This window comes from Schistocerca piceifrons, chromosome 11, assembly GCF_021461385.2.
Source record: "Schistocerca piceifrons isolate TAMUIC-IGC-003096 chromosome 11, iqSchPice1.1, whole genome shotgun sequence".
Classification (NCBI taxonomy): Eukaryota; Metazoa; Arthropoda; class Insecta; order Orthoptera; family Acrididae; genus Schistocerca; species Schistocerca piceifrons.
Window position 1 is genome coordinate 170443219 of NC_060148.1, and position 12150 is coordinate 170455368.

At 37.9% G+C, this 12150-nt stretch overlaps 1 protein-coding gene across 2 annotated transcripts in view; it reads right to left on the reverse strand.

The window, feature by feature from the left end:
- Positions 1 to 11949, reverse strand: part of LOC124720267 (zinc finger protein 98-like) — a 103567-nt gene extending 91618 nt beyond the window's left edge. Inside the window, exons 1-3 of one of the 2 annotated variants that reach the window (XM_047245584.1) lie at positions 11851 to 11949; positions 9667 to 9748; positions 6703 to 6765 (exon numbers count right to left, since the gene is read on the reverse strand). In XM_047245584.1, the coding sequence (XP_047101540.1) occupies positions 6703 to 6765; positions 9667 to 9748; positions 11851 to 11879 (174 nt within the window). In that variant the 5' untranslated portion in view covers positions 11880 to 11949. Of the gene's footprint in view, positions 1 to 6702; positions 6766 to 9666; positions 9817 to 11850 lie in introns of both variants that reach the window. The other variant, XM_047245585.1, reaches the window with a different exon arrangement.
- Between the last annotated feature and the right edge of the window lie 201 nt (positions 11950 to 12150).

Below are 12150 nucleotides of genomic sequence, written 5' to 3' on the forward strand. Positions count from 1 at the left end.
CCATAGAGGATCCAGATGAAGTGTGTCTCACAATGTCCCGCCTAGTGTCCTGCTCTATTCTATCGTGGCCCATCCTATACTCTCGCTTCCTTTCCTTTTCCTCCCTGTGATTGTGTGGCAGCAGGCACAGCCCCCTAATGTGGACAGCAAAAGATCCTTGGATACCATGACAACATTGATGCACATAGGCCTTACTGCAAACGGATGGACAGCATTCTTTAGTTGTGCTGAAGACAAGCTATCTAGGGGGTAATGTCCTGAAATAAAACCTTGGCAGGTGTCCAGGCCATGAGGTGGCAGCCCCACCTGGACACTCAGGTGCTGTGGGCTGATAACCCACACCACCAAAAAACACGCATCACAGAAACTAACAGGAGAAACAGCCGGATGGATCTTAAGGATATGACCTTTGGCTGAAAAGGAAAACCCGTATTGGTTTTTGGAATGTAAGGATGTTGAGAGAGGCAAGGAGGCTGAGAGAGGTTGAAAACCAGATGGAGAACTACCGACTAGATATATTGAGACTAAGTGAAATAAGGTGGCCAGAATCTGGGGAATTACAAACACAAATTGGTGGACTGCTGCTGTACGCGGGTCAGACAGGTGAGGACGTGATGTGTAGGAATGGTGTAGGGCTCTTACTGTCTAAAAGCAGCAAGAAGAGCTTACTGGAGTTGAAACCAGTCTCAGAACGGATAATAACCGCATGCTTTAAAACAAATGTGTGATACGTCACTGTAATTCAATGCTAGACACCTAATAAAATAGCTAAAGGAGAATTAAAAGATGCATTTTATACAGAGCCTAATGGAGTCCTTAGACAAACAAATTCTAGGGGCCTAAAAATTTTAATGGGTGACTTGAACACAAAAGCTGGTTCAGAAAATGAAGGGCTTGAACATATCATGGGTGTGTACGGTGCTGGGATAAGGAATTTAAATGGTGAACTGCTGATAGACACATGCACTGAACATGACCTAGTCATTGGAGGCACAGTGTTTCCACATCGTAACTGCCATAAGAAAACGTGAGCTTCTTCAGACCATGTTACCGAAAATCAAATAGACCACATAGTCATAAGCTGCAAGTTCCAACACTCTCCGTTAGATGTCAGAAACAGAAGAGGAGCGGATGTTGGAAGTGACCACCACCTAGTTTTGGCAGAATTCAGACTGAGAAAAGAGGCAAACAGAACCAAGCTCAGTCACAGGAGCAAGAAAACAGATCTAGCAAGGCTAAAAGACCAACAGATCAAAGAAACATTTGCCCTTGAACTACAAAACAGATTCCAGATCCTCTCTGAAGAAAACTTTATGGAAGAGGGAATTGAAACATGTTGGGGAAAAAAAATGAAAGACAGTTATTTAGATGTGATGGAAAAATCATAGGATGTAAGGCACATCAATGGAAGGAATGGACCTCCAATGCTACATCAGATGAGATCAGCCACCGGAAAGAACTAAAACTTAAGTTAAATCTTTGTCTGACAAGAGTGCAAAAGAGCGAAGCGCATAAAGAATACACAGAGAGATAAAAGGAAATGGAAAGATGAGCAACCAAAATTAGTAGAAGAGGCAGCAAAACAAGGAAATATTAAAGGGTTCTACAATACAACCAAATGGTTGTCAATGAAGAACTTCAGACATGAAGGACCAGTTAAGAACAAGGATGGGGTGATGCCTACCACTCAACAGGCACAGCTACAGAGATGGGAGGAGCACTTCAAGAAACTGTTAAATTTTGAAGACAACCATGACGAACAGGTAAGAGATGTTCCAGAGCAAGTCGAAGAAGATCAAGATATAAATTTGCAGTGTCCCAAAATGGACAAAATTAGGGTTGCTTTGAAAACCATAAAGAATACAAAGGCTCCAGGCCTAGACAACATAGCACCACAGCTCTTAAAAGCTGATATTGAATGTACTGTTAAGATGCTCTGTCCCTTGATGAAGCATATTTGGCTTGAAGAGAAATCTCCAAAGGAGTGGAAAAATGGTTTTGTCATAAAGCTCCGAAGAAAGGGAAATTTGTCAGACTGTAGCAACTGGCATGGTATTACATTGTTGTCAGTGCCAGTAACATCATCACCAGAATTATTTTAAACAGAATTAAAGAGTTTCTTGAAAAGTGACTGCATAAAGAACAGGCCAGTTTTAGGGCACAACACAGTTGTATTGATCTTATTAACACTCTTAGGATAATTTTAAAGCAAAGCGAAGAATTCCAAGCAACCATGTACCTGGCATTCCTTGATTTTCAAAAGGCCTTCGATTCCATGAAACACAAAGTGCTCTGACAGGTGTTGCAGAAGTATGGGATACCACAGAAGATCTTAAACATCATAAAAGATCTGTATGATGGTTACAAACATTGCATACTCCACAAGGGAAATGTGACAGAGCCCATGAAAGTAATAACTGGAGTCCGGCAGGGTTGCATTTTATCACCAACACTTTTTCTACTTGTTCTAGAATAAGTTATGTGAAGAGTCACAGCAGGCAGGAGACGAGAAATCCAGTGGGAGATCCATGAATGTCTAGAGAATTTGGATTTTGCAGACAACATAGTTTCACTAGCCTAGCTGACTGATATGCAAGCTACATTAAACTTGCTGAAAGAAGAAGCAGAGACTGCTGGCCTCAAGATAAATACAGGCAAAACAAAGGAAATGAGAGTAAATTCAGGGAACATCAGAGGTGCCACTGTTAATAGAGGAGCAGTGCATGGAGACTGTCAACTCATTCCTGTATCTTGATTGTATAGTGATGGAATATGGTGGAGCTGGAGATGACATGAAAAACCGCATTAAAAAGACAAATACATACAATTGTATCCAATACAGAAAAACAGAAATATCACGTACAAAACAAAAATCCGTATTTTTAATACAAATGAGAAGGCTGTCCTTGTGTATGCCAGCGAAAGCAGGAAAATGGATAAGCTTAATAAATAGATGTCTCTGACACATCATGAATATCTGGTGGCCAGAAAAAATATGTATTGAGGAGCTCTGGCGAATAACAAACCGAATACTTATAGAAGACCAGATGCGAGAAAGTGGTGTTGGTTGGGGCACACCTTGAGATGGAACCATCGAGAAAAAAGCATTGGAATGGAATCCCCAGGGAACAAGGAAGAGAGGAAGACCTAAGGGCACATGGAAGAGGACAATGGAAGGGGAAGCAAAAAGAGTTGGCAAAACCTGGGCAAAATTGAGGCAAATGGCCAAATACAGAGACAGATGGCGAGTTCTCCTGGATGCCCTATGCCCCCATAGGGGCCAAAAGAATTAAATCAAGTCAGTCATAAATGGTCTGAGATATTAAAACAAGCTTGGGAAATGATAGCATGCAAAGAGGAGAGTATTTTACCATATGGTTAATATCTGAAATTGCCATATATACTGACATAAGTGAAGAAGCTGCACATTTACTTTTATACTGAGAACTGGCTTTCTTGTAACTACTGATATGTCTCGCCCTCAGTTGCTTGGTTAATAACACACCGTTTTAGGATTCTGTTACCATTTCAATTGCCTTACAATGTTAGTGAGATGTGTATCTGTAAACTATACTGTGTTTAGGCAAAAGAAGCAGATGTTAACACAGCAACAAGAGAAGTACCATATTTCTCAAAACTCGTCACGGTCCATGAATCCAGCTCTCCTCAACTACATTCTTGATATGCCTGATAACGTGAGACCAGTCCGATATAACATTTGCAGTGACTTCTCTTGTCAACATTTCAACATCACCGAGTATAAATTTCTTGTTGTTTTTTGGCCACATTACTTTTCACCTACGACCATATATTCCCAGCCAGATTTAAATGAGCATAATATGGAGAAAGCCTGATTAAACAATACCCAAACATTAGCCAGTTCACTGACCTGTTAGCGTGGAGTTTCTGGCTAGTACAGTACTGAAAGTTCCATTAAGTCTACCTTACACAAGATGGGTTCAACTTTATCCACTCAAATATTTCTTTGTACCCTGAGAAAAATAGCTGCTTTCCTCTGCTGTATTGCTGGGACTTTACCCATCCCAACTGAATGGTATTGTGCATTGTCCATTACTACTGTCGAATTTGGATGAAAATTTTCTGGTGAACGAGTTCTTGGGTGATCACTTTTACTGTGAATCTTGATGTGTTGGCAGATGTGCCAACACCTTGTAGTTAGAGGAGGCCGAAATGCACGCTATAATCTAACGCAGACTGGAGTGAGGTCTGGAACAGGATACGTAATGAATGCTATAAAGAAAAGTACGTAGCTGCTGGAATACTTAACTTTAATCCATCATTTGTATACAGCATTCTTGATTATACAAGTGAGACTCTCTCTAGAAATGGTTAATGGCACCTTGCTAGGTCGTAGCCATGGACTTAGCTGAAGGCTATTCTAACTGTCTCTTGGCAAATGAGAGAAAGGCATCGTCAGTGTAGTCGCTAGCAAGTCGTCCGTACAACTGGGGCGAGTGCTAGTACGTCTCTCTAGACCTGCCGTGTGGTGGCGCTCGGTCTGCAATTACTGACAGTGGCGACACACGGGTCCGACATGTACTAATGGACCGCGGCCGATTTAAAGCTACCAGCTAGCAAGTGTGGTGTCTGGTGGTGACACCACAAATCTCATGTTCAGACATGCTGCAATGTTATTATTAATGCAATGGCAGCACGGAACACTTGTTTACAATACCTGACAGCTGTAAAACACTTCACTGCCAGAAAGTATCAATTTACAATGAGAGGAAATAAATGTAGGTGCCTCTGATGTGTGACACCACATGGTACTGTTTACCCATGGTGTGGCACCATGGGCGCTTTACCAGCCAAACAGCTAACCATTGGTGCTACCTAGGCAATGGCACACAGTGAGCCAAACATCAAAAGTTGCAACTGTTTTTAAATGCACTATAGAGTAAACTATGTATGATCCAAATAACATTGGCTTTAGGGACCAACTGAATGAGGCACTGCAGTTGTTAAGAACTCATATTCTGGAGGATGGAGTTTGCTCCATCTGTCCATCTTTCTTTAGGTTTTCCTAATGGAGGAAATGATAAATGTAGAAATGAAAAAAAAGAGTAAAAATATTTAATGAAGGAAAACACAGAAATGAAAAAAGAGTAAAGTAAATTTAATGAAGGCAAACAGAATTGCTCCACAATTTAAGTAAATACCTTGATAACAAGGATAATGAAACAAATTGAAGTACATGACACTGCAAGGGTTTATTAAAATGTAGAAGAGGGGACAAAGAAAAGAAGCCTACAATGGCGCTGTAATTTTAATGGTAGATAATACTTAGGTGTAAAATATGAAAACTGCCACATTGTTGTAAAAGTGGGTATTATATAGCATCATGTTCATTCAGATGGTGATGTGAATGATAAGAGTGTTGAGAAGGGTCAAGATTCACTTTGGGTTTCCGGACATAATGGAGTATTTTCAAGCAAAAGCATTCATATCTTGAATCGTACTTTGCCATCATTTTCACAGTATATGATGAATTCTCATTCTTGCTCTGCCCACTAATCAAACCTCCCATGAGAATGACAACTGATTCAGTCAAAGAAGTATCTGTGGATAGTTTACTCATCAAGGCAACTGGTCAAATACGTAGGAAATCACTGTTCAGGTCCAGGGCATTGCAGCAACTATCATGCATCATTTTATTTAGACATCAACATAATGACGCGTAGTTCTTATTTTTGTTTGTATATATAAGAGTGTGCTAAAAAGTAATGCCTCCAACCCTTTAATTCTGTTTGCAGTATCGGTTGAGATACTACATGTCACATATATTACTCGACTGAGTAATGTGCACAGGTTTTTTCACTCTGCTGACCCAAATTGGAACCATCTGCTGCTAGAGGGCTCTGGATTGTAGCATGTAACATGAACATGTGTAGCTTAACTAAGTTGGTGCGTGAGGAGCAGCGTACTGTGATCAAGTTTCAAATTCAAAGAGTCTGCCCATACATGCACCACCCTGTCCTTCAGCATGACAATGCCAGACAAGACATGAGGGTTGCAATGTCTGCAACAATCCGACAGCTTGGGTTCACTGTCATCAATTATTCTCCATATACTCCTGACTTGACCGCCTCCAATTTTCATCTGTTTCCAAATCTAAAGAATACCTTCGAGGACTTCCATTAGATAGTGACTGAAGCAGTGAAAGCAGAGGTGAGGTTGTGGCTCTGTCAACAAAGTCAGTGTCAGTATCAATGAACTGGTCTCTCAGCAAGAGAAATGTGTTTATTGTGTGTGTGACTACGTTGAGAAATAAATACGTCAACATGAGGAATAAAGACATAAAAAATTAACAAAGCTTGTTTTATTTGAAAAACTTTAACAGTTTCTGCATAAAAAATGTGGAGGCATTACTTTTTACCATGTCCTTGTACAAGACAATAATTCTACTAATGTAGATATTAAAACTATTGTTCCTGTACAAAGACAATACTTCAACCTATATAGAGCAATGCCTAAAAAATACTATATTTAGGCTTTTGTGCCATATTTGACAATAGTGGGCAAATTATGATATTGTGAGTCAGTCATAATTACTAGCATATCTGAACAAACCTTGACAATAATGCTCAGCTATATTGCTTACCTCTTCATTTACATTCCCCACAACTGTGAAATAACAAATCAGTGATTAATTCCATTCCGTCAAAAAAATTCTAGAATTACCTCTTGATTCCCAGTCTCCTGTGGTTCTTCCTTTATTTTCACACTACAGGGGTATACCTGGACCTGTGGTGAGAGTAACACAAAGCAAAATGAGTATATTTAAAAAGTCATGATCTCCACACACTGTTAGCAACTTTCACAACTTCTATGCCACAATTAAAGTACTTTTCGTGAATAATTAACACCACATAATTTAGCAACAACTATCATTTTATTGCCAGTTCTCAGTGTATGTTCTTTCGTGCGACAGTAATTCTGGTTGATGCAAAACTGATTTGTTTTATTTCAATTAGAGAGAAAATAAAATTATGTGAATGACAACATTATTTTCTAGATATTACTCACTACAGAACTATTCTAAAAATAAATTCTTACTGAGTGATGAAATACCCACAGCATTTTCATACAGCACTGAGTTATTGAAAAACACTCTTATACAATGGAAGTAGTGTAAAAGATAAATGTCATGTGTATATTGGTTTCTGTAGTTACTCCAAATAGGAGTGGCAAAAGATCATCATCACAGAAATTGTAGGTTTTATTGCATCACAAATTATTCAACTTGCTCATGATTCACTACCTACAGCAGACACAATACCATTTAAAGAATAAAAATGTGCAAGATAATCCTCGAGTTTTCACATCAATGAAGAGAGGTTAAATATAATGAAGAGAAGTGAAATATAATCAAGGTGAAAAGGTTGAAAGCTGGACAACACACATCTCTGTACTGTTGTTCTTAAGCCAGGCTTACAATAAATGTGAAGTCTAGCTTCACTCAATGCAGACTGTCTGCTATGCTGTCAACAAATACACATAATCTGCCAACACAATTTTTGCAAATCCAATCTATGGAGCATGTTCTTGCATTTGTATCATTACCAATTCTGCAGAAACATTCAAGATGAGGGGGGCAAAGGAAGCAACAAATATTTTACAGTGCAACAAAAAGTTTGGGTCAAACTTTAAGTTACATTAGTTACAACAAAAATTCCTTAATATTTCTGTAACATCCTTGCAATTTAATAAATATCATTTATCATGAAGTGATGTATATAGAAGAGGTAGTTAAAAAAACACACATCAGTACTGAATGTACAACCTCTTAGTTTTGCCACAACTTTGCTCCCATCACAAATATACACACTGGAATATATCAGGGTGCATGTACACTGTGTTCTAAAAATTAATTAATGTGAATTAAAGACACAAATCACAATTTTCTGCCATGAGTCTTATTGACACTTGGTTTACATATTCAGAGACAAGTGCTAATGCAAAAAAAATATTATATGAAACTAACTTCTTAAACCAGTGTTCACAGTAAATGTCTCTTCAAACTTCTTTCAAGGTAACTATGAGAACTCGACTGAGCACTGGTAGACCGATTATCTCATTAACACAGCAGAAATACAACCCTTAAGAAATTATCAACAGATAACTTCACTAACCACTTGCAAATATCAGAAAAATTAAAACTGAATAACTATCAGGAGTTTGAGTGTGATTAACACCTTCAGATGTATTGAAAACCTGAAAATACTGGACTACGGTAGGAAAGCAAGGGTTTTCATCAATGGCATAAATGTAGCTATGGAGAAAGATTGTTATAAAAACTTCATTGGGTTTCCCAACCCACAATTAGACTTTCACCTCCCTACTTAACCTAGGCCTTAGGCTATGCTGCAACTCTATAACCACAACAGGTATAGTATAGCACTCAATGCAAATTCATTGCTTTCCTCAAGTGATCATCATCTCCACTAGCCCTATACAGGTATAGCAAAAAGACAATCTATGACACCACTCAAGTAGTGACATAAACAAGGAAATACGGAAGCGTCCGATCCCGCCCGTCTGCTTTGACCCATTACATCACAAATATGGCGGAAACAAAAACAAACACACACACTTTCCACAAGAAGCCTAATGACACTAACGGGACAAGCGCTGCAAATGGGGTGTTTTGGGTGGGGGGCAAACTAAATATAAACAAATTTAGACGCCCTGCGTAGCTACAACGTGTAAATGAAGACAGCCATGCATGAATACCCACCCACCTCCCCAGGGGTCATAACCCTTGCAACCCATAGAAGATAAAGATGCTTCAGTAGCTGATTAGTGATTTTTGTCTTTTTTTTTTTTTTTTTAAATCTCACGGGGTAGAACAAACAGATCAGAAAGATAAATATAATAAACTAAAACAGAAATTGGAGGAAACACATAATTAAAATAAGTAATAAGTGTTTTTAAATTAAAAAAAAAAAACTCACGAGATAGAACGAACAGATCAGAAAAGTAAATAAAATAAGATAAAACAGAACTGGAGACAGCCACACTCAAACCAAACTCCGCGCCGTCATGACGCCACACACGACAACACCCTTACGTCATGGGTCAAAGCCGATGCGTGGGATCGGACGCTTCTGTCGACCCCATAAACAAAACAGACAACCACAGTCTACAACAGGAACATACAAACACAAGATCCAAGGTGCCATCTATGTAACCTATGATACACTTTTAAAAAATTACACTTATAGCTCATACTGATCACTAGTAAGTGCACAGTAAGTTAGTGCACCGGGTGATGGCAATGTGGTCACTTACTGAAATATTGTGCTCATTGGAAATGACATCCAGCCAATGACTATTTTTATCATAATAGTTCAATTTTATATAAATATATTATAACTGCCAATAAGCAGTGCATTACAAATTTGTCTAAATTTACAAAAATTAAATTCAAACCCTCCCCTGCATCATTTGTGAATTTTAACACACATTATAATCTATGCCTAGTGCTGTAAATGTTGAGTGTAAACTTAAAAACTCACTGGAGATTTTATTGCACTTAATTCCTCATACTTTCAGCAAAATGGCATGAATTCTGTTTATTCACACAACATACTGCACACTGAAATTAATGAAACAATAGTAAAAAAATACTAAGAAACTACTTACAATGGAACCTGGTGAACCTGATATCTCACTTGTTTCCTCTTTTATCCAAATAGTTTTTTCGTGGTCCATTACTGCAGTCAGGCTGTAGGAAAGACGAGGAACCAGATAATAAAAGTCACATTCAATTTCCATTGTTAATGTGAGATACAGCTGAAAGGCAGTATTTTCAGTCCATTACTGGGTGCAGCAGATGAACCACTAAACTATAAATAAATTAAAACTAGGTGAAGAAAAGAGTCTAATGTCAAGAACTGATTTACAATTCTCTCATAATGAAGTCATAACATATAACCTCAAAATGATAGAAAGTCATGTTTTGAAAAATCCATCCCACAGAAAAAAATGCTAGGCTGACTGATACTGTTTGTGTCTGTCATTGGTTTAAGGTATACTCTACTACTGTGAGCATTATTTGAGTGGTGTCTTGCTTTTTCCCAGACGAACTCTAACTAGGCGTACAGCATTATGAGCAATCAAAGCAACTAATGAATGGAAAGGATATTTTCTACAGAAAATAAGTAACTTACATCAACCACAATTTAAATTTGAAGAAAGATAAGTTGAAATAAAGCCTTCCATCTTTGGGATCTAGTTTGGGAATACCCTAATGCAAATGATTATCCAAATGTGATATAATCCTGTTCTCATCAATGTAAAATGGAATTTGCGGGTCTTAATCATGTATGTGGCACTTTCAGTACTTAATCTCTAAACTCGGACATTAGTCTGCAGTTTGTCTTCAGTTACTCAGTATCATCTTGATGTGTACAAAATTAAAACCTAACTATAAGAGGTGTTCAGCAGCCTACAAACCATCATTTTGTCATTTGTTTAATGTGTGTTTTTGACACAGTTGCTCCTTTAAGGCTTTCCTTGTACAAGGCATTACTGAACATCCACAGTACAGCAAATATTGCCATGCTGATTTTTTTTTTTTATCTATCCACTAAAGAAAATCACACACACTGTATTTTATACGAACTGTCGAAAATTTTTTTAAATGTCGTCTATTTTTAATATTGGTTAACTTCCTATTGCTAAACATATTTACTGGCTCTTCACCCTCTTAGCTGCAGACCCATGGTGAATGTTCTGTTACAGTCTGATGATGTGTGATGTTCTTTGTCAGTGAGAATTGCACTTACATAGTAGCTTTTTCCACACCAGCTAATTTCTTTCTACATCTATTTGCAACACAGCAGCATTACCCTTATACTAAACCACATTCATATAAGCATGTTAACACAAACTGTTGTTGATGTAAGATTTCCAGGTCTATGCAGCAGATCAAATAATAGGATACTAAAATGATTCTAAATAGCCACAACAAATTAATACATCCAACATCATCTTTTATCTGCAGATACCGGTACCCAATTCCTGAAAAGAGGTAGTAACTATGTGCACTAAGGTACTCACGAATACTATAAAGTTACTCACGCTATTATCGGGAGGAGCATCGCATTACATCATAGCAAACGCTATTGTTATTCCTAGTCGTTCCTTCACAACAAATATTACATAACGACAGTGACACTGATTAAGATAACGAAATAGCACTTCGCTGTCTTCGGTCGTCCTTCCCTCAAAAATTATAAATGACTAGCACCACAGCAATTATAAATGACTAGCACTTTCACTGGAGATCACAATATGTAGAAACTATTGAAAAAACGTCGAAAATACAAATCGTCTCTTTTGAAAAGTTACAGAGTATACATGTAGAGATTTTATCGGATGGAACAAAAAAACATGTACTTCACAAGACGCTACAGGCTACAAACGGCACATGAACTTTTCGTAATTGATGAACAGTATACGTAGAGTACTTAGCGCGCTCCAAAATACTGGTGGAAAAATTATTGATCTCTGACTATTGAGAAAAATTACAAGCTCATGGAAAACAAGCTGTTTGTTTTGAAAAACATAACCTAAAACAAGTACACACCAAATTCGCACGCAAGCCCAGACCATAAACAAATCCAGCAACGATAATTTAATCATGGCCGTTTGTATACACAACAAAGTAAATTTCAAATATGCCGCAAAAGCCATTAAATTAATGCAATATTGAAACTATTGCCACAGCATCGTAACAAAAAACATGTAAAATGCTTCGTGTTATCCATGCAGTTACAAGAATAATAAAAATGTGATCGAAAGAAACAACAATTTTACTGTTACCTCTGCTTATCTATCTCCACGGTGTACATTTGTTAGTATGACACACAGTCTAACATTAACAGTCGCGACACTCACTTCTGTTAAAGTTGTTACCGTTTGACAGCTGGAGCGACACTAGCGCTCCAAGCGGCGAAAAAGATCCGTCGGCAGCACGTTTGTTATGCATCCCTTTCCTACGTGATTGACGAAATATTTGATTTTTTTTTTCTTTTTGCCTACCAGAGTTTGTATAATATCGGAAGACAACGATGTTTCTAAAAATGATTCTAACATAAGCACAAGTAGGGATAAAAATCATGA